The sequence below is a fragment of the Mesoplodon densirostris genome, chromosome 3, assembly GCF_025265405.1.
Source record: "Mesoplodon densirostris isolate mMesDen1 chromosome 3, mMesDen1 primary haplotype, whole genome shotgun sequence".
Lineage (NCBI taxonomy): Eukaryota > Metazoa > Chordata > Mammalia > Artiodactyla > Ziphiidae > Mesoplodon > Mesoplodon densirostris.
The window spans coordinates 150,965,653-150,988,086 of record NC_082663.1 but is presented as its reverse complement, the minus strand read 5'-3'; the positions used below and the strand labels follow the sequence as shown (position 1 = coordinate 150,988,086).

The 22,434-nt window shown below is 58.4% G+C and overlaps 1 protein-coding gene across 5 annotated transcripts in view; it reads right to left on the bottom strand.

Annotated features, from left to right (window-relative positions):
* Positions 1–602: 602 nt before the first annotated feature.
* NFIC (nuclear factor I C) overlaps positions 603–22,434 on the bottom strand; it is a 65,640-nt gene continuing 43,808 nt past the window's right edge. For 2 of the 5 annotated variants that reach the window (XM_060094616.1, XM_060094615.1), the window contains exons 4-11: positions 19,875–19,949; positions 18,954–19,077; positions 18,197–18,321; positions 11,043–11,168; positions 8,845–9,029; positions 8,114–8,261; positions 6,025–6,110; positions 603–1,812 (exon numbers count right to left, since the gene is read on the bottom strand). In XM_060094616.1, coding sequence (XP_059950599.1) covers positions 1,795–1,812; positions 6,025–6,110; positions 8,114–8,261; positions 8,845–9,029; positions 11,043–11,168; positions 18,197–18,321; positions 18,954–19,077; positions 19,875–19,949 — 887 coding nt within the window. In that variant the 3' untranslated portion in view covers positions 603–1,794. The remainder of the gene's footprint in view (positions 1,813–6,024; positions 6,111–8,113; positions 8,262–8,844; positions 9,030–11,042; positions 11,169–18,196; positions 18,322–18,953; positions 19,078–19,874; positions 19,950–22,434) is intronic. The other 3 variants (XM_060094620.1, XM_060094617.1, XM_060094618.1) reach the window with 3 other exon arrangements.

Genomic DNA, 22,434 nt, shown 5'->3' with positions numbered 1-22,434 from the left:
GGCCGGGAGGGGTCCTTGTGTTTGGGCCTGGTTACCCTAGAACACCTAACACCCCCTCCCAGGCTCCCCACCCAAGATGGCCATCCCGGGGTGGAGGCATGGATGGGGCCGGGCAGCTGGGGTGAGGGGGCACCCGGTGGCCCCAGGTTTAGTGTTTTTTGGAGCGGCTCAACGGAAAATGTTTAGCAGATGGGAGGCCCCCTACAAGGCTGCAGGGAGCCCCGAGGCGCTGACCCTCCCTGCCCCCAGCCAGAGCCCCCTGCCCTGTCCAGGCACACGTGGACTGCACCCGGCCTGGCCTTCTCTCCTTCGGGCGGCCCAGCTGCGATGCACCTCCCGGCTGTGTTCGGCGGGGGGTGGGGGGATGAAAGTGCAAACCGTGGTCCCCCTTTGGGCCGGGAGGCACCAGGGAGGGGGTGTCGCTCCAGGATGTAAGGCACTGGCAGAGTAGGCGCTGGCGGGGGGCGCAGCGCCCTCCCCAGACCCCACCCCCGTGCCCCAGCACGGCAGGACGCTGGGGGGATGCCCAGCTCTGCCCCTTGGGCCCACTGGGTGGGGTCCCATCGCTCTAGCTCTGAGGGGGGGGCATAGCAATGAGGGGTCAGCAACTGGAGGGGCCGGGTTGTGGGGGGGAGGCTGGAGGATGCCCACAGCCACTCGCTTCCCAGCTGGACCAAGGGGAGGGGGGGCGGGCGGTGGGAATCAGGCACTTAAACCACTCGCTCTCACCTCCCACACCTCCATGGGCTAAGCGGGGTGGTGGGGTCCTCCCCATTCAGGGCTTGGGTGGATGGAGAGTCCAGAGCAGCCCCGGGCCCCTCCGCTCCACCGCCCCCAGCCCCCTCCTCGGAAAGTGCATTTCTTACAGTGTGTGCAACGCGGGGCCCTCCCCCGGGGGCTGGGGTGCGCTAGGGTGGCCTCCTATGCCTGGGGCGGGGCGGGCTGGGGGTCATTTGCATAGAGATGTCTCCCAAACCGGGCCTGCGCGCGGGGCTTCACCAAAGACCGAGTCCCCGGCGCGCTCTGGGTGGGGGGGGGGGGGGCGGAGACGTCCACAACCGCGGGGCACTCCTGAGAGAGTATTGGCCATGCGTCCTTGTCCCCCGGCGACGCCCGGGGTCTCCCCGCAACCCTCTTCTGCCCCCGTCGCACCCCTGCCCACCCCAGCCTCTGCGGTGGCCTCTGCTGCCTGCCACCGGGGTCCTCGCCGGCCCCCCGGGGGCTGCCTCCCCACTTGGCAAACACTGTCCCAGTGGCAGTGGCGATGGGGGCGCGCGGGAGAGGCGGCCTCGCTGGGTGTCCTGCCCCGTCGGCTGGGCATGGGCACCAGGCTGCGCTCACCTGGTCCAGGGCGGAGGTGGGGGCAGCCAGCCCTCCCAGAGCAGCAGCGAGAGGAGATGAATAACTTAGGACGCCCCGAGCGCCCGCTCCCAGGGGCGGTGGGGCCTGGCCCTCCGGTCCGGTCCGTCCGGCCGCAGCATCCCGAGAGTCCGAAGCGTTGCCATCTTTACCTTTTATCTTCTTGGTTGGGTGGGTTTATTTTTATGTGTGGTTTTCTTTTGTTTTTGTTTTTTTTCCCGTTTGTCTTTTTTTTTTTTTTCTCCTTTTTTTTTTTCTTTTTTCTTTTCCTCCTGTGTGTTATGTGTCTGTGTGTTTTGTCTTTCGGCCGGGCTGGGAGTCAGCGGGGTGTTCTTGCTTGCTCTAGCTTGCCACCGAAAACGTGGGCCGGGGGCCGGCTGTGTGGCTCCCCGCGATTCCCGGGACGAAGGAGCAGGGCGTGGGAAGAAATCTTTCTTATCCCAGATACCAGGACTGGGCGGCCCAAGGGGGACACAGAGAAAGAGAAGGAGAGAGGAGAGAGATGGGGGTCAGGCTCTGCCAGCCACTGCCCATACCCACTGAGGCCCCCCTACGTAGCCCTGGGACCTGGGACCTCTGTCTCCCCTATCCCAGACCTGGCATCACCTGCTGGGTGACCCTAGGCAAGTGACTTTGCCCCTAAGCAGAGCTGCTAGATAAACCTCAGGATGTACAGTGAAATCTGAATTCTAGATAAACTATGGATAAATCTGTTAATGTAAGTCCATCTCATGCAACTTTTGGGATATACTTATGCTAAAAAAAATTTTTTAATCCTTTATCTGGAATTGAAATCTACCCGAGCATTCTGTGCTTTTGTTTGCTAAATCCGGCAACTGCACTCATTGCCCTGAGTATAAAATAGGGGAGGGGATCTGCCCACCTTGTCCGCAGAGGGTGACATTTTCCCATTTAATGGTTCCCCCAGAACCCCCATGAAAGAGGGACTACTGCCCCCCAACCCCGTTTTGCAGTGAAGAAAACCGGGGCTCAGAGAGGTAAAGTAACTTGCCCAAGTCCACCAGCGTGGGAGGGGAGAAGCCAGAATTCGAACTCAGGCCTGAGAGGCCTCAGTCCTCACCTGTCCCCCTGCCTGGGGCTGACCCCTTAGCCTGGTCTTTGAGGGGGTCATGACTCCCACTTTCCAGAGGGGGAGACTGAGGCTCCAGGTCAGGTGGCCAGGTCTGCATGGACAGCTCTGGCCTGGGTCTCCACAGGGAAGCCGCTGTACAGACCCTTCCCCTGGAAATGCATCCAATTCGCCTGTGTGGGGCGGGCCTGGGGGTAGGTAACCCCCATCCCCACCCCTCTGGGGTCACAGTAGTGCTGCTCCCCCGCCCCCTGCTGTAAATCAATCGCACCCCCTCCAACCAGGCCACCCTGCAGCCGCTGGGCCATCCCATCGAACTGGCGCCATGGCTCCCAGTCCCCCACCTCCAGCCAAGTTCAAGTTCATCTTGGCCATTACCTCATGTCTGGTTTCCGTTGGCAACCAGACAGATTCTGGGCGTGACCCTCCCTGGTGGTGGCTGGCCTCCCCTAGGCCCTTCCTCCCTGCCTCCTCCCCTCCTAGGCTCTCTGCCCATAGCGGGGGGGGGGGCACCCTCAACTCAACATTGTCCCCCATCGGCTGAGGGGGAGACAGAGGCCACGCGGTGCCAATAGTGAGTTCTGGGCTCTTCTGGCATCCCCTTGGCCTGGCTGGAGCCACCAGTGTGGCTTTGAGCATGTGGCTTAAATTCCTCTGGCCCTCGGTTTGCTCATCTGCTGAATGGGCGTGATGGGCAAAGAGCTTCTGGTGTAAAATGCTCGGCCGCGTGGACCCCTTCACACAGCGGAGGGGGTGGGGGTGTCAGAGCCCACAAGAGCCCCACTCTGGGGGCCAAAGTGATGGATGGCTCAGGACTGGGGAGGCTGATGGTGAGAGAAGGGGGTGGAGGGGATGAAGAAGGTGGGCAATTGATCAGGGAGAGATCAACCGACATCAATTGGGGGGAGGGGTGCTGATTGGGGGGAGAGGATATTGATCAGGGGGCAAGGCACTGACTGTGGGGAGGGCAGGAGATGGAAGGGCAGGTGGTGCGGGGAGAGAAGCCGCTGCAGGCTGGGGGGCGGGGGCCGGGGGTGGGGGCAGAGGTAAGCCAACCAGCCAGGAATAATGAAGGCGGAGGAAGTGCTGACTGGGCCAGAAAGGAGAGGCCTCTGGGCCCTGAGTCCTTTGCAAAGGGGCTCCAAGAGGGGGGAGCGGGTCTCACGGCCCCTTCCTCCCCACCTTCCCTCCTTCTGGGGTCTGCCGGTGGCGGGGGAGCCTGAACCCACTGGGGGACTTGGGCGCCCTTAGTCCAGGGACCCGTGGTCCAGCCTGCATGGTGCTGGCGGGGTCCTCCACCAGACCCAGATTGGGGGGCCTCGCCTTTCCCATAAGTCTTGGGGTCTCTCATCCGTCTGTCACCTTCTGTGCCACCCTCCCCCACTAGCCCCACAAAGTTCTTTCCAACTCCCAGCCCTGGTTGCGCTCCTCCCTCCCTCTCATCCCTTCAGTGGCTCCCTTTGGCCCCGGGGCCAAAGCCCACATTTGAGGTCTTCCACATTCAGGCTGTTTCCCCATCATTTCCAGCCCTTGGCAGTGCTGATCCCCCTGCCTGGACACCCTACTCTACCTGACACCAGGCTCTTACCCCTCCCCACCCAGGCGGGGCCCTGGATGCACCCCCCGACCCCCAGGTTCCTCCACAGCCCCAGACCCACTCTCTCTGGGTCCCCAGCAGGGCCTGCTGGCCAAGAGGGGTGGTGACCAAAGATGCCCCCCTCCCTGGCACCTTGGTTTCCCTCCCCTTGCAGGCCATTGGCTTCGGGTGGTCCCCCGTCCCCCCATGCAGGGGTTGACAATGGGGTGGGAGGGAGGCTGGGGAAGGGTTAAGGGGCCAGGGCCCCCTCCCTGTCATTTTTATTAGCTTTGCTTTCTGCAGCAATTAGGACACTCCCAGCCTCCAGCGGGGAGGGCTGTCAGGTGGGGGTGGGAGAGGAAACGCCTGGCTTCCTGAGCACCGGGGGGCAGGGGTGTCTAGGCTGGGACAGAACCCAAAACCCAAGGCGGGGAATCCTGGGGCCACCCCAGCTCGGTGGGTGACCCTGACCAAGTGACCCCTCTGTCTGGATCCTGGCTGGGGCTCTGTAAAGCAGGACACTTATATTTTGGGTGGGCGAGGGTGTGTGGGGTGGTCTTGGCCTTTCAGCGCCCTTTCTGGATAAAATTGGTCCCCTAATGCTCCAGACCCTTCAAAGACTCCCAGGAGGTGCCCAAGGCCAGAAGAAGAGACAGGTTCAGAGCTCCCCCTGGTTGGCCCTGGTGCCCTGACCCCAGCACCCCCAGCTAAAGTCTGGGCAGGGAGGGAGGGGGATAGCCAGGTCCTGCCCACCCACTCTGTCCCCCTGAGCTGCCAGCAGCAACCTGGCCAGCCTCAGACGGTCGTCAGGGGTCCAGGCTGTGGCGGGAGGTTCCTTGGGCCTGGTCAGCGTGGCTGATTCTGGTCTCATCCTCATCTCCGGGGATGTGGCTACCACTCCACCGCCTCCCCACGCCTCCCCATGAACTCCACTGCAGGGGACCCTCCCAAAGTGGCTTGAGGATCTGAACCTGACCCCTGGGGACCCCACAAATCCCCATACTCTATGGCTCTGGGAATTTGGAGATGCTGGGGAGCCCTGAAGAGGTTTCTCTGTGCATCTGGGCCCCAGTGGGCCTGCAGCAGCTGGTGCTGCCCTCTGGCTGTTTCATATCCCGTGACCCCCTCCCCAACACGCACCAGGGAGCACGGCTCTGGGGTCCAGCCACCACCCTTGAACACCCCCTGCCAACACACTCCTGGCTTGCACGCAACACAGATGTGGACCCCGGCCCAAAGGCGGGTGTCGGGGACACGTGGGCAGGGGCTGAGGCCACCTCCCACCCCGAGAGAAGCTGGGAGCCATGAGTCTCAGTTCCAGACCCATCAAAGCTCTGCCCTGCACTGCTGTGCAGCCTCACGCAACTCACTCCTCCTCTCTGAGCCTCCTTGTCTCGTCCTCAGCCAGCCTCACGCCCCCCACCCTGGTGCACACTCAGCTGCAGTGATGCTAACCCCGCCTCTGCCGCCCCACTCCCACTTCGCAGGCTGGAGCCAGGGGTGGGGGCTTGCATGTCCTACCAGGAGGCCCCACCCCCTGCCATGGGCTGCTTCAGTTTCCTACCTGCCCCTGGTGTCCTGGGGTCCTCTGGCACCCCCTACCCTCCCTCTCCGGTGGTCCCTCCCTCTAGCCGGCGTGGGAGGGGATGAAGGCTGGGGGGTTGAAAGCCTGGGCTGACGCGCTGTGTGATCCTGGGCAAATCCCCTTGCCTCTGCGAGCCTCAGTCTTCCCATAGGTACAAATGGGGCCAGGGCGGTGAAAATCCCAGCCCCACAGCAGCTCTGCCAGGAGTGTCCCCTGGCAGGATTTGGGGCCATACCACGTCCCCGGGCATGGGCTCGAGGCCCTGGAAGGGGCTGGGAGGCTGGCCACCATGCCAGGGGTGCGGCTGGCGGGAGCGGCACGGGACCCAGCAGGCCGGCCTCTCCCTGTGCGCCCAGGCCGGCCCCTCTGCCCTGCCCCTCCCACCCCCCGACCAGCCGGCCTCTTGGCCCCTACCTGTGCCTGATAAATGCCCGTTGGATCCCTTGGTCCTAATCCCACAAAGGAACGGTTTGCAGGGGACGTGCCGGGCGTAGAGTAGGCTGCGGGGAGGAGAGAGACCGAAAGCCCGTTAGCGCGGGGGCGGCGCGGGAGCACCAGAGAGGGTGGCCGCTGCCCAGGGTCACACAGCCAGGCCTTCACACCCAGCACCCGGTGCCTCCGAGCTTGCCGCCCTCCCCCGATGGTCCAGGCACCCCGAAAAGCCCACGGTCTCGGGCCCCCGGGGTCACGCGGGCAGGTGTCTGCTGAGAGGGAAGGCGCAGGATGAAAGTTTCATAATCCAGAAGCCGCCTGTGAATTATTCAGAGTGTTCCACTGCCTGGTCCATCCTGCTCCTGTGGCCTGCATCCCGCTGCGTGGGGTGCCATGAATTATTGAGGGCGTTTTATTTATTAATTTCCCTCCTGGAGAGGACATGGGGAAGGCTGCGTGTGTGCACATATATATGTGATTATATTTTAATCGCACTATGTTTTGCCGGTGAGTGAATGATTCGCAACCCAGGCTGGGGAGGGGACGGGGGTGGCGGGAGGGTCCCCATGTGGTCTTCACCAGAGCGCAGATAAGTGGGAGGTGGTGAGGCTTGGGGGATTTGGGGGGGTGGTGGGAAGCAGGCTGCACCTGCAGTTCAGAAGCCGGTGCAGGGGAAGGAGAAGAAATCCATGTTTCTCCCTCGTCTATTAAGCGTCACTGTAAGCCAGGCACTGGGCACCATCCCATTTTAACCCTCGGCAGCCTCAACGCGGCAGACGTGAACATTATGCCCATTTCACAGATGAGAAAGCAGGGAGAGTAGGTGAAGACCAGCGCTGCATGCCAACTCTGTCCTCTGCACCCGGCCTCCCGCTAAAAGTTCTCCCTGATCTATTGCACTGACTCACTCGCCACCACCCTCTGGTGACTCTCCCATTTTGCGGCTGAGAAAACTGAGGCTCAGAGAGGGGAGGACGTTTGCCTAAGGTTACACAGGGAGCGAGATGCAGGGGCAGGATTGCAACCCAGTGCCCTGCGCTCCATCATGGTGTTTGGAGAAAGCCCGTCTGCACGTGAGGCTGCCCCGGGTCTCGGCAGGCAGTGGATGCTGGGGAAGAAACACTGGGGTGCTGCATGCGGGGAGGGTGGCCGATGGGGCCCAGATGGAAGGGCTGGCCCCTCCTGCTTGGGTGGGGTGAGGAATCTCATCTGGGGAGCAAGGGAGAGAGACACCCAAAGAGAAAGGGGATTTAGGGAGAGGCTGGGAGCGGCCTCTGATGCCATCTACCACTGATGGGGTAGATAGACCCCAGGATGGGGATTCTAGGAACCTCTTCCCAGCCTGGAGCAGCCCTGGACTGGGGTGGGGGGTGGCAGTGGTGGGGGGAGGTGCCCTGGGGGCTGGCGAGCCGTAATCTGGAGCCACATCCAGAGAGTGGAAAGTTCTAGAAGGTTAGGAGACCAAGCCAGGGCCTCCCACCAGGCTACCACCTGGACCCACAGCCAGAGAGCAGAAAGTTGCAGAAGGCGAGGCAGCCAACCCAGGGCCTCCTGGGGTCAGGTGGGCAGGCAGGGTGTGTCCTGTCTAAAGATGTGGCCCAGCCCAGGTTAGCAGCAGGAACAGGGCCCACTGGGGCCAGTTTCCCCAGAAAATCCAGAACTCTGGAATTTCTATGTGAGATGTCATGATTTTAAAACCACCATCGCCACAACAGATTCTCATTTTCCTCAGACAAAAGGCTTCTGGGGGCCGGGTCGGGCCCTCCCACCTCCAGTTTGAGATCTTCACCTACTGCCAGCTGCTTGTTGCACGGAAGAGGGTTTAGAGGCCCAGAGGGGGGACACGGGGGCCCCAGGCCACTCGGCCAACGGGGGCGGACCCCAGACTTGCCCCTGGCCATCCCCTCAGGCTGCCTTGGCCCTGTGTGGACCTGACCATGTGGGCCCCAGGCCTCTGTCTGGGGACCCACCAAACTCGCCAGTACCCACCGGGCTGGGCCTGAGACCCCGACCCCAGAGGCAGGGCCGGGGAGGGGAGGGGCCCCTCGGGGACGCCTTCCCGGGTGCTTACAGGGCGAGGTCGGCGACGAGCTTCCTCCCTCGGAGGTGGGTTTGGTGGCGGGGGGGAGCGCCAGCCGCGGCAGCCCGGGGGGCGGGGGTGCCAGCATCTGAGCAGAAAGGCAGTGACTGGACATTTTGAGCTGGCCACTTCCATTTAACTGGGGGGAACAGAGAGACAGGTGGTTAAGGCGGCGGGCGCCCCCTCCGCCTCGGGCTGCCGTCCACCCCGGGGCTGTGGACCGGCCTGGTGGGCACGGCCAGGACGAGTTTGGTGGGTGCCCGGTGCTCGCCTGACCCCGCAGGCCTCCAGCACCCTGGGATCGCCATGCCTTCCCTGCCTCCTCAGGCTACTGTGTACCCACTTGCTTTTCTTCCACGCCTCCTAAACAACATCGCTGGACCTCATGGGCGGCCTAGACGCATCTCCCCGCATTTGCCGCGAGTACGCATTCATTCATCCACCACCTCGCCCGCGGTTCCCAGATCTGAAAGGCTCCGAACACCAAAAGCTTTGGTGGAAGTCTGGCCAAAGGCGGCCTGAGCTCAGCCGTAACTGTGTTTGATTTGGGGGCTTCCTAGAATACCGTCTGCTCAGACATCTGAAAAAGCCTGAATTCCCACCCGGTCTGGCTCCAGGAGCTGTGGACCCCGCCGTCTGTAAAATAGAAGCTGCCCTGGCAGAGGAAGGGTTGCCTGACACTCGCGCCAGGGCCCCAGGGAGGTCGTGCCCCCCACACTCACCGGTCCAGGTTGCTGACTGGCCGGATCGCAGGCCAGCGACACAAGATCTTTGAGCGGGTCCTGGGGGTTGAGGTGAGGTGGGTAGCGGATGGCCGTGTGCGGGAAGTAGGTGGAGGCCGTCTGGGGCAGGATGGACGTGGTGGGGAAGTGCAGGGCCGAGGACGGGTGAGGGCTCCGGGCGATCCCTGTGGAGAGGAGGGGGGCCGTGGTCACCAGGGGCTCCCGCCAGGCCGCCCTGGCTCCGAGTGACTGTGTTTGTGGGTTTGCGTCACGCCCACGCTGCGGCACCTTTAATACGAATATGTGGAGACCCAGCGGCATCTGCCATGACCAGGCCCTGCTGTCATTTACACGCCCAGATTCGATGAAACTACTGTGACACTACAGAGTTCTGGTGTCACCCCTTTGAGCATTTTTATTTTTTTAAATTAATTTATTTTTCGCTTGCAGGATCTTAGTTTCCCAACCAGGGATTGAACCTGGGTCCTCGGCAGTGAAACTGCTAAGTCCTAACCACTGTACCGCCAGGGAATTCCCATCACGTCTTTTTTTAAGACAGAGGATGACGGTGGCTCTCAGAGGGTATGTCCTCTGCCCCAGCCACAGAGCAAGCAGGTGGCAGACCCGGGGTTCGAGCCCAGCCTGACTGGCCACACCCTGACCTGGGGCTCGGCTAGCTCTTTCCATAAATGGCTGGTGGGTCAACATTTTTTTTTAATTGAGATATTATTTGCACACTATAAAATCCATGCTTCTAAAGCATACAATTCACTGTTTTTTTAGCACATTCACGGAGCTGTATGACCATCACTACAATCCCTTTTAGAACATTCTCATCCCCCTGAAAGGAAACCCTGTCCCCATTAGCACCACCCCCATCCCCTCCCCCAGCCTGACAACCAGGAAGCCACTCTCTGTCTGTGGATTTCCCATCAATGGAATCACACACTGTGTGTCCTTCTGTGTCCGGCTTCTCTCACTGAGCATCATGGTCTCAAGGTCCATCCACGTTGTAGCGAGTGTCCATGCTTCACCCCTTTTCATGGCTGAGTAATATTCCAGTGTGGTATTTGTTTTTTTTTTCTTTTTCTAAACAAGTCAGTGACTTTTAGTATATTCACTTCGCAATTCCAGAACCACTTCACTGCCTCCAAAAGAAGCCCTGTGTCCACTAGTGGTCACTCCCCCTTCCTCTCTCTCTAGCCCCTGTCCAGACAGTAAATACTTTTGGCTTTCCAGGCCACAGGGTCTCTGATGCAGCTACTCAACTCTGCCCTTGTTGCCTGAAAGCCACCACAGATGACATGTAAACAGATGGGTGTGGCCCTCCGCCAATAAAACTTTATTTACAAGAACGGTGGCAATTGGGGGGCCTGCTTGGCTGGCTCCTAGTCTAAACTGTTGTGCTATTTTTTTTTTTTTTTGCGGTACACGGGCCTCTCACTGTTGTGGCCTCTCCCGCTGCAGAGCACAGGCTCCGGACGTGCAGGCTCAGTGGCCATGGCTCATGGGCCCAGCTGCTCCGCGGCATGTGGGATCTTCCCAGACCGGGGCACGAACCCATGTCCCCTGCATCGGCAGGCAGACTCTCAACCACTGCGCCACCAGGGAAGCCCCTGCTGTGCTATTTTGATGTTTGCCTCTGCCCTGTATGTGTATTTGCCCTTGTATGGAACTAAATCATCATTATCACAACCAAGGGGCAACAGGTGGCATTCAAGCTCTTATTTAACTCATTCGGTCCTACGGACAGCCCTGGGAGGGGGATGTTTATGACCCCAGTGGACGGGTGATGGGCTCAGCTCACACCCCACACTGTGAGCGTGGTGCTTCCTGTCTGTGTGGCTGAGAGCTCCCGTACCCCTGTGTGGCCTGTGTGTGTCCTTCTGGGTGTCTGCCTCCTATTGCGGCCATGCCGCCCAGGGGTCTGTCGGTGTGGGTCGCTTGAGCATGACACATGGGGAGCAGGTTGAGGGGTGAGTCCCTGGCTGCACCTCCATGTACAGAAGGGGAAACTGAGGCCCCAAAAGAGTCAGGCCCAGGTGCTCTCTACCATGGCACCTGCAGGCTTTCCTGCCCCGGTGGGAGGCTACAGCAATAGGACTCGTGGTCAGACGGCCGGTGGGACTTCCCCGGCCATAAGGGGCCTGATTAGAGGGCTCAGCCGCCCCTCCCCGCCCAGGGCCCGCGGTGCTTACCACTGTGCACGGCGATGACGGGCCGGTGGTGCTGGGTGAAGCTGGAGAGGCGGGGCGAGTCCTGGGGAGACGGACTGTTGAAAGGGGACTTGTCCATCTCTGTTTTCTTCACCGGGGATGAGATGCCTGCAGGGAGGGCCAGAGGGTCAAGGGCCGGCAGGCAGGGTTGTTCCACTCCCAGGACCCCTGCACCTCCCTGCAGAGCCCCTGCCCCCCCTTCTCCCAGCAACCCATGGACGAGGGGCTGGGAGCCCATTGTAAGGAGAGGTAAACCAAGGCTGAGAGCTGGGAAGGGGGCCGCCCAGGGTCACACAGCCCACGGGAGGAGGAGTGTGACGCCACACGGGCCCCTGGACGACAGAGTCCGGCCCCCACCTTCTCTCCTTCCAGACATAAGTCGGCTCAGGGCTGCCCCCCAACCCCCAGGGACACCAGAGCCCTGGAGAAGGCGGCAGGGTGGGCAGAGGATTGGTCCAAAGCCCCAAAGCCCAAGTGGCTCTGTGCTTGTGCCCCCCCACCGATCCTTACCCGGGGGACAGAACCTTCCCTGTAGGGTCATCGTGAGTATTAAATGCGATACAACATGTAAAGCCGTAAATCAGGGCCTGGCACACACCCACGCACTGGAATTACTTGCTGCCATTCCTCTGCAGATGGGGGTCTCACTACCTCCCCCGGTGGCCCTGGGGAACCCAGACGGTCTCCAGCTCAGCCTCAATGAATAAAAGGTGTAAAATGGGCACATACAGACTCCGTGGAGGCCGTGGCACAGAATGGACGCCGGCTCAGGAGGAGCCTTGTCATGACATGGAAGACAGACCCCAGAGATGCGGGGCACACGTCCGCCCTGAAGAACCATGAATGCCCCCCGCCTGCCTCTCTGCATCCCACCCCCTACTCCCACCACCCTCTGCAGAGGCTTTCTCTAGTGATAGCAAAGGATGACGACGTGTCTGAAAAAAGGCAGAGTCCTTGGCCTGTGGCCCCTTTTCTGGAATTGGGCTCTGGGGGACGTGGGGATCTGGAGATAGACATGTTTAGGAATTGTTTTAAAATCCATTTTACAGTGAAACACACCCACTGAGGCCCAGAGTGGATTCACACATGGTGAGGGTTGTTGTTTTTTTTTTAAATAGTTTTTATTGGAGTCTAGTTGATTTACAATGCTGTGTTAGCTTCAGGTGCACAGCAAAGTGAATCAGTTATATACATACGTATATCCCCTCTTTTTTAGATTCCTTTCCCACATAGGTCACCACAGAGTACTAAGTAGAGTTACCTGTGTGCTACACGGCAGGTCCCTATTAGCCAGGTATTTTATACAGAGTAGTGTGTATATGTCAATCCCTATCTCCCAATTTATCCCTCTCCCTCCCTTGCCCCCTGGCAACCATAAGAGTCTTTCCTACATCTGTGACTCTACTTCTGTTTTGTAAATAAGTTCGTTTGTACCATTTTTTTTTAGATGCCACACATAAGCGATATCATGTGATACTTGTCTTTCTCTGACTTACTTCACCCAGTATGACAGTCTCTAGGGACACATTGCCTGCCACCCCACAAAAGGTGGCCTCTCAGGTTGCACACATCAAGGCCGGGGTCATTCTCTGTGGGTCATCCTCGGCGCCATGGGGTGTGGTGCAGCCTCCCTGGCTCCGCCCACTTGACGCCAGGAGCACCCCCAGTCATGACAACCACAGATGTCCCCAGACACGGCTCAGTGTCCCCTGGGGCAGAGCCGCCCCAGTTAGGACCCCCACCCTCCTCCGAGGCCCGCCACCACTGTTTCTGGAGTCTCGGGTTAATGGTTCTGTGAGTGGGCATCTGCGTGGGTCCCCAGGGCTGTCCCACCTGGGATGCTGCTGCATTCCCCCCACCCCTACTGTGGCATTTCCACGTGGAGTGCTTTCATCCTCTGCAATGGCACGGCCAGGGGTGAGCCAGATCTGGGAACCAGCCCCCTGATGGGCACTCAGGCCACCATCTGCTATTGCTGTTACAGACGCTGCTGCCCTAGTCGGCCCTGGGTGCGCATCAGTGTGTGAGCGGGGGAGCGTGTCCTGGAATGCGGTTGGCGGACCAGAGGGATCTGGCAGCCAAGCGGGGCCTTGGGTGCAGGCCCGGGCTTTCCCAGGGACAGGAGGAGCTGGTGGCATCCAGGGCGGCCGGCAGGGAGGAGGATGGCCCTGCTGTGTGTGCGTGCATGCGTGCGTGCGTGCGTGTGTGTGTGTGTTTGTGTTGGGCTCCCGGCTGGCTCAGGGCTGCAGGGGGAATGAGGTTACGGCTGTCAGACGCTCCTAGAACAGCCTGTCCTGGATGGAAATAGCCCGGCGTGGACCCCGCCCCCAGCTGCACCTCCGTAGGCCCTTCTAGAGCTTCCTGAGATGGGGCCTTCGGGAGCCAGGGTCCAGGAGAGGGGTGGGGGGCGCCCGGCGCTGCAAGAGTCACTCTCCTGCCTGCGTTCCTGCATCTGAACAAACATGCTGGGAACGGCCCCACGTGAGCAACCGATGTTGGTTATTAACACAGTGCCCGTACATGCCCCATCAAAGCACGCGTCTCTCCATTTAACAGGTGTGCCCTTGACCTCCCCGATCCGCATGGCCATCTTTCTGCTTAACATACATATCTCCACATAAGCATCAAGCATCCCTACATCCCCCGTCGAAGATACAAACCTTAACGGACGCACGTGCCTGTAGGTGCCCACCCCCAAGTATCTTTCCACTTGCCTGTCACACGTGCCTGTCTGTCCCCCGTTTAAGCACATACGCTTCATCTAACAGGTGGGCCTGTACATCCCCCATCTGAGCACCCACCCGTCTGCTTGACAAACTAGCCCGTCCCCCTGCAGTGCCAGCTCCCCTGGGGGGCCCACTGCATCCAACCACTGGGCCTCCGGGGCCCGGAACACAGGGTGGGCAGAGAGTGTGCGGAGTGTACGCGTGGGCGGACGGAGCACAGTTCTGCTGGGATCGGCCACCACTCACTGGACACTTACCACGTGGGATGGCCTCCCCCACTACCCCTAGCACTGCTGACACCGGTCATCCTCAGCGGGCCCATCCTGGGCGCTGGGGGGTGTGGAGCAGCGTCCCTGGTCCCACCCACTGGATGCCAGGAGCCCCCCAGTCACGATGGCCAGAGATGTCCCGGACACCGTCCAGTGTCCTCTGGGGGCAGAAGTGACCCTCTGTGAGGTCCTGGGGAGCCAAGAAGTGGTGGAGCTGGGATTCAAAGGCAACTCTATAACTCCTCAGGCCACACTCTGCCACCCCCTCCTGCCCCCCAAGTTCAAAGAGGAGAGAGATGGGAGTTCCCTGCTTCACTCCATATAATAACTGCTTGTGGGAGGCCCATGTCCCCTGGGGGAGGGCCACAGAAGCAGCAAGAGCAAAGCACTCTGGGACCCCCTTTCTGCCCCGCTTGGCTGGATAATCAGGGAAGGCCTCGGGAGGAGGTGGCCAGAGGAGAAAGGGCACTCCTGGTCCTCCTGGCCCGGGCACAGAAGGGGCAAAGGGCTGGAAGCTGGTGTATGGGGTCTGAGAGATGTGGCTGCAGAGATCTTGCCTGGGCGGGGCTGGCAAGATTTCTCCCAGGCCTCTGCCCCCCACCCAGGCCTCTGCCCCTCCAGGGCACTGGAGTGAGGAGGCTGGGGCTGGGGGGTTAGCTGGGCGCTGCCCATGGCGGCCACAGCGGAGGAAGGGAGAGAGTACTCTAATCAGCTTAACCCCCTTAATGAACATCTAATTGGGGGCTGTCTAGACAGGAAGCCGGAGGAAGCCAGGAAGAGGAGAAAAAGGAGGAGGAGGATGGGCAGGAAGGGGAAGAAGAGGGAGGGAGAAGAGGAGGGGGAGGAAAAGATAGAATTCATCTCCCCACGAGCCTGTGAGCACCCGGAGGGCAGGGGCAGGCACACACTAGAGGGTTGTACTGAGACTCCCACAGGAGGGAGGGAGTCTGCCATCACCTGAGGCAACCAATGGGAGCTATAGGAGGACTGACCCCCTCTGGCATTCCCTTCCAGCTCTGTGATTTCCCCATCGCACACCAGAAGCTGGTACAGGCTTCCTCCTTGTCCTCTCCCATCATGGCCACTTTATTCTCAGTGTAGGAAGGTTGGATCAAGCCCCAGTGACTCTCTCTAGCATTTCCTTCCTTTTAAAATTTTGTTTTTCTTTTTTGAGCATCCTGAGTTGAATGCTGGGTTCTTTATTTCCAGCCTTTCTCTTTTTCCAATTAAAGCTATAATTTTTCCTCTCAGGGCTGCTGTGGCTACATCAGCACAGGCTGTCTTTCAGCTCTAAATAGTATTCACTTTATATGTAGACAACCTCTTCAATCACAGAATTAGTGAGAAGTGCTTTTGAGTTCCCAATCAGTAAATGATAGGGCAGAAGTTAACTGTCTCCCAATATCTGCTTTATCCTTCTTCCTTAGTAACAGAACCCTTGATTTGAGATGGGCACATAATTGACCCAAATAAGATTACATTTCCCAGCATCCTTTGCAGCGGAGTATGGCCTTAGGACTAACTCAGGGGCCCAGAGATAAGCAGAAGGGGTAAGTGCATCTTCTGAAAATTATTCTTAAAGGGAGAGGACATGCCCAGACTTGACCCTTCTTTCCTGCTGGCTGGAAAGCAGACATGATGGCTGGAGCTCCAGCAGTTACCTTGGACCATGAGGTAGGAATGAAAACCACATTCAGTGGTGCATAAGGCAGGAGACTGAGTCCCTCACATCACACTTGCCCAGGGCGGCTGATGGCTGGACATTTATCTGTGAGAGAAATGCACTTCCTTTTGTATTTTCTGTTATCTACAATCAGACTTAAAGCTTATTGAATACAGGTCTTTATAGAGACAAACTTTAGAAAGATAGGGAACCCACAGAGATAGAACCGTACAGACACTCTGACCCATAAATTAAAGCCTAATAAATAGAGAGGTCCTCCCAGCATTAGATACCTGGGAGCCCACACTGAGGAAGAGGGAGGAGGCTTGGGACCTCAAATGTCACAACCAGCTGTGTTAGAGACCAATTCCAAGAGATGGGAATTTTATAAAGACATGACCACCAAAGAAACTCTCCTGTTTCCTGGTCACTTATGTGCCAGATGGTTGCTTAAGTCACATTCTACCGTGTTCTCCTTCCAACTCTCCAAAAGAATGATGGTTCTCATCACTCCCACTTTGAAGATGAGGCAACCGAGGCTCAGAGATGTTAAGTCACCTGCCCAAGGTTACACAGCCCACACAGTGAGCCAAAGACAGAGCTGGGATTTGAACCCTGGTCCCTCTGATGCCTGAACCTGCCCTCTTTTTCTTTCTCTCTCTCCCTCTCTTTTTTTTTTTTTTTTTTTTTTTTTGCGATATGCGGGCCTCTCACTGCTGTGGCCTCTCCCTTTACGGAGCACAGGCTCCGGACACGCAGGCTCAGCGGCCATGGCTCACGGGCCCAGCCGCTCCACGGCATGTGGGATCCTCCCAGACCAGGGCACAAACCCATGTCCCCTGCATCGGCAGGCAGACTCTCAACCACTGCGCCACCAGGGAAGCCCCCTATCTCTTTCTTTCTTTTATTGAAGAAGAGTTGATTTACAATAATTCAGGTATACAGCAAAATGATTCAGTTCCATATATATAAGTATATATATGTGTGTGTGTACATATATATATATATATATATATATATATATATATATATATATATATATCAGATTCTTTTCTGTTATAGTGAACCTGCCCTCTTAATTGTAATGTTATATTGCTTTTCAAGAATCCTATAGGTATGGCACTTTGTACAGACAGATCTTTATAAGAAATCAGACTCTACAGGGAAGAGGGAAAGAGGAGGAGGGGGAGAGAAGAAAACAAATCCTAAGGTATACTGGGTACCTATTATGTGCCAGGCCTGTTTTAGGGACATCAAATGCATTAATTCACTTAATCCCCACAATAAACCTATGGGGTGGGTACTGCAGGTATTAACACCCCCATTTTATAGATGAAGAAACCGAGGCCCAGAGAGGTGGGGTCACCAGGAAGCTGTCAGGGCTGGGGGGCTCGAGTGTCCACGTTCATAACCACTAGACTATACGGTGGGGTGAACCCTTGTTAAAGGATAAGGGAGCGGGTAGAGACATGCTTCTAAAACTGGGGGGCACAGACCCCGTTGAGAATCTGAGGAATGCCAGGGGCGTCCTCCCCACAGGCTACTCTGCAAACCATTTCCTTTAAGTGCAACGTTGGCCCGCTGGAGAGCAGAATCTTGAGGTGAAAGGGATTTTTTTTTTTTTTTTTTTTTTTGGCTGCGCGGCGCGTCTTGCATGATCTTAGTCCCCCTATCAGGGATTGAACCCAGGCCACAGCAGTGGTGAAAGCACCAAGTTCTAACCACTGGACCACCAGGGACTTCCCAGAAAGGGATTCTTTAGATGAGAATGGTGATGGAGATGGAAACTCCAAAGGGAAATCTTTGGAGAATGCCCTTAGGGAGAAGGTAAGTAAACAAAGAATCAGGAGCCAGCGTTCACAACGGAACTGCTGACCCTACAGAACAGGAGCCCCATGAGACAGACACTCTGGAGAGGACCCTATGAAGACAGAGGAGCAACAAGAAAATCTACCAGGAAAAGGATGCTATAAGAAAAGAGGCGGGGCTCCTATGGAACTGGACTCACAGAGAGCAAGATCCCATGGAGATGGGAATCTTGCAAAAAAAAAAAAAAAAAAAAAAAGGACTCCAGGGAGGACCCCAGTGGAAAGAGAACCCACGTATCAGGACGCTCTAGTTGAGGGTCTACGGCAGACCCGAGGATGAAGCACCCTGTTGATCGGAATCGCTACTGAGTCAATTCTGTATAGCAGGAACCCCACAGAGATGGGCCGTTAACAGGCAGAGGGCAGGAAAGTCGGGCAAGGGCTAATCTCCATCCTCCCCGGCCAGAGCGGAACCAAACAGCTCCGGGAACGCGAACCCGGACTTTACTTCCAACCGCGCGCATCCTGCGAGACTACAATTCCCAGGAGGCCCCGCGGCTCCAGGCCGACTCTCTGCCCCGGGGCGCCCGCGCAGTGCCTGCCGGAACACGTAGTCACCGCCGCGGTAACCCAGACCGGAAGGTCAGTCAGCCCCCGCCGCCAGCCCCACCTCCTTCCATGTCCTCCGTCCAGTTGCGGCTGCTACTCGTGGGAGAGCTGGGCGAGGTGTAGTAATCGCCGCCGGGGCTCGTGTCCACGTCTTCCTCCATCGAGCCCGATTTGTGCCGCTTGCTCCTAAGGGGCGAGGAAGGAAGCCAGCAGACCAGTTACCACGGAGACGGGCCCGGAGGGCTTTGCTACTTCCGGTTCTTAGGGGGCAGGGCGAGGAGGGTGCTATCGCGAGACGTCACGCGAGCCGCGGACTTTCGGCTGTTTCTCGGATGACATCCGCTTTAACCTGCCCATCACTTGGGTGGGACACCTGGGGCCAGAGGCCCGGAGGGACTCAGCAGAGGGCCAAGCTAGCAAGCTAGAAGAGTGGAGACTAAAGCCCTGAAAACCTGGCTGATCGCTTGACCTACTGTAATCCTCAGAACAACCTGGTAGGATTATGATCCCACTTAGCAGGTGGGGAAACCGAGGCAAACAGAATGTGACCGGCTCACGATCACACAGCATATCTCAGCAAGAACCGATGTCTGTGTTCTCATGGAGTCGCAGGGGCTAGGCCTGTAGGACTCGAGGCTGTGGGAGCCCAGCGTGGGATGTCAGGGCTGGGGAAAGAGTCACTTGGGGGCTGGGTTTTGAAAGATGAATAAGAGTTTCCCAGGTGGAACGTGAAAACAGGGAGAGGAATGAACCAGCTGGGGCCAGATGGAGGTTGTGGGGGGCGTGAGGTGCCCAGAGGTGGGGCCCCGGGGACATACCCGCTGGAGGATGTGCTGGGTAGCGTTCTTCTCATGCCGGTGCTGGCTGGATTTAGGTCATATGCCAGGTGTCCCTGCAGCTCCCCCAGGGAGAAGTTGGGTCCTGTTCCAGTCACCACAGGTGCTGTGGAGGGCGACAGAGAGGAGGATGAGGGAGGAACAAGGTCCAGGGCTGCACTTTGTGCTGGAGGGGTGAGGAGAGCCATCTGGGGGCTGGCAGAACGAAAAGGAACTGCTTCCCAAATTGGCCTGCTTCCTAATTTGGCTGAAACTGGCCTTATACTATGGGTCAGAAGAACAAGGCCATTGAGAAAGGCCAAGGTCACACTGTGAGGCAGAAGCATAGCCAGAGCTGGAGGCCAAGCTTCCCAGAACTCTCAGAGGCCAGGCTCTGCTGATCTGGATGGGGAGGGCAAGGGTTAGGGTTAAGGCAGGATAGTGCCCAGAGGTCCCTGGGGTAGGATTCAAATGGGGGTGTCTGGGGATGGGGGTGGGTCCCCAGCAGGTCCATAGGTAAGGCAAGAGGACAAGAGGTGAAATAGGTGGGGGGGGGAGCCCTCTGGGGTCTACTGGGAGGGGTGAAGGAGGTCCCAGAAATGGGGGATACTGGGGCAGAAGGTTCTTTAGCCCTTCCACCCAGCATCTGGAGTCTTTTCTGGGGAAGAGCATGTCACCCTGACCTTGGACTCTGGGAAAGGCCTGGATACCGCCCTTCCTAGGGACTTAGGCTTGGTGACAAGGGTGGCTGGAGGGGATGTGGGGGAGTGGGGCAGGGTGATGGGCTCCTTCCTCCTCCCTCCCCGAGTCCCTTTCCCTCTTAGAGCCCCCATCCCAAAGCCACTTCTCCTTTCTGACAGTCCTCCCCTGTATGAGCCCACCCCCCACCTCGGGTCCCAGCCCAGGGTGGGCGGGGACACTTACTCCGGGACACTTGGATGAGCTCAGTGACGCTGAACACACCGGAGGTGACGAAGCTCTCCTGGAAGTCGGTGGTGTCTGGAAAAGAGAGGAAGGATGGGGGTCAGCAGGCGGCCAGCTGAGCTGGGTCTGTTCCCCGCCTTGACACCTCCAGGCTGCCCAGACTCCGGAGGCTGGACCCAGCCTGGCCAGTCACCCTGTCTACCCACCTCCCCAACCATCACAGCCCTGCAGCAGGAGGATGGCCAGCTCAGCCCCTCCAAGCCGACGGGGACTTCTCCGTCCTAACACAGCTGGAGCGGATCTCCTTTCCTGAGTCTCTGCTCTGTCCTCACTGCAGCCTCAGCCAGCCTCCCCTTCTCCAGCCTGGGCCTTCACACCGCCTCCCAGCCCTCCTCGGGAGCCCCTGTGCTGTGGCAGGCTGCACACACAAGTGGAGGCCAGACCTGGGTTCACAGCTCAGCTGCCCACTCGGCGTGGGATCTTGGATAAGTCACTTTACCTCCCTGAGCTTTGATGCTCCCTGATCTCAAAAGTGGGGACCATACACCCTGTCATCTTGGGTGGTTGTGAGCTATGAATGCTACTACCTAGGAGGGACCAGCTTGCTTCCTTTGCCTCACTCATCACCCCATGCAATGCTGCAGTCTCTTAGCCTTCTGCCTCCAGGCTGTGAGCTCTGTGGTGTCCCCAGTACCCGGACCAGAGCCTGGCAAATGGCAGGGGCTCAGAATCATGGGGTGAATGGAGGGTCCACAGGCAGCAGTTAAAATCCCCAGTGTGCCCGGACCCATTCCCGCCTAATGTCAAAGGAAGAGGGACCCTCCTCTCTGGGCTGGGGTGGTTTAGACCCATTTCATGGATTTGGAAACTGAGGCTGACCTCGAGAGGGTGGGAGCACTGGCCAACCCAAGACAGCTGGGAGCAGGCCTGTCCCACCCGGAGACCCTCACAGGCTGGACCCGTTACCAGGCACCTCCAGTGTCCGCCCCCTGAGCTGGGCACTGGGGACACAGTAGGGAACAAGACGTACAGGAGCAGCTGCCCTCTTGGACTCACAGCCCAGGGTGGGCAAAGGACGCCACATAAAAGCTCCTGCTTGTACATCAATGTTCACAGCAGCATGATTTACAGTAGCTGAAATTGGAGACAAATGTCCATCAACCATGATGGATACACAAAATGTGGTCCCTCCACACACGGGAACGTCACTCAGCCGTGAAAAGAGGTGAATCCCTGACACTCGCTACAACGTGGATGGACCCCGAGACCACTATGCTCAGTGAGAGAAGCCAGACACAGAAGGACACATGCTGTGTGATTCCATTGATGGGAAACGTCCAGAACAGGCAAATCCACTGAGACAGAGAGTGGGTTCCTGGTCACTCGGGGAGGGGGAGTGACTAATGGAGATGGAGTTGCTTTGTGGGTTGATGAGAATGTTCTGGAACTAGACAGAGGTGATGGGTGCACAGCTCTGTGAATGTACTTAATGTCACTGGACGGTACATTTTAATAGGGTTAAAATTCTACATTTTATGTGTACCACAATTTAAAAAGAAAGTTATTAAAGATGATTCAGTTAAATGTGAGATGTGTCAGGCAGTGGTGAGGCAGTCAAGGTCGGGAGAGCCTGCTGGGGAGGGGACCTATTTTACACGAAGGGCTCAGAGAAGGCTTCCCTGGGAGGGTGACATTCAACCTAGATCTCAAGGTAGGGGTGGATAAGGCGAACACGTGAGTTAAAATTTGGGTAGTGCCCAGACAGCGCCAGGCACAGAGAAACTGCCTTGTGAAAACGGGCTGCCCCAATGAGGATGATATTAAACTCGACGTTTTGCCACCTCCCCGTGGGTTACGATGTTCCTGGCAGTGGGAATGGCTTGTGCAAAGGGCCTGGGGTTGGGATGCACTTGGCAAATCGGAGGGCAACAGGGCTGGAGTTGAAGGAGCCAGAGAGAGTGGTCAGAGTGGAGGTGGGACCCACAGAATGGCAGCTCTTGGCTTTGGGGGGTGGTGGGAGCAGTTCTTGTCCAGGCCCCCAGGGGGCAGCAGTGGCCGCAGGGAGCTCACAGCAGTGCCCAGCTCCTCAGCTGTCTGCCACCCGAGCCCCCTGCTTACGAGTTTTGTGTCCACCATTCATTGAGCAATTACTACCTGCCCAGGCCCATGATGGGAGGCTCGGGACCACAACATCCCAAGGAGGACAGGGCGGTGGCTCCCAGTGTCCAGGGGGAAGTGGCCGTGGCCACTTCCTGCTGACCCAGCTGGCCGACTGCTGTCAGCACGCCCCTCCGCCCCACCCCCACCGGGGTTTCCTGTTTGTGCAGTGCTCGCCCAGCTCCATCTCCAGGGGACTCCCTGGCGGGCGGGGAGGAAGTGATTTCCTCTACCAGACGCTGGAGCTCCCCATGGGACCAGGCCAAGCGCCATGGCCCCCGCCGCCTGCCTTGAACATCTGGCTTGGAGGGAGGTGCCTGGGGATCACAGGAGGTCAAGGAGGACTCGGGTCACAGATGGCCAGTGAGGTGTGGCCTGGGGGCCTGTGAACCTCCTGGAACCA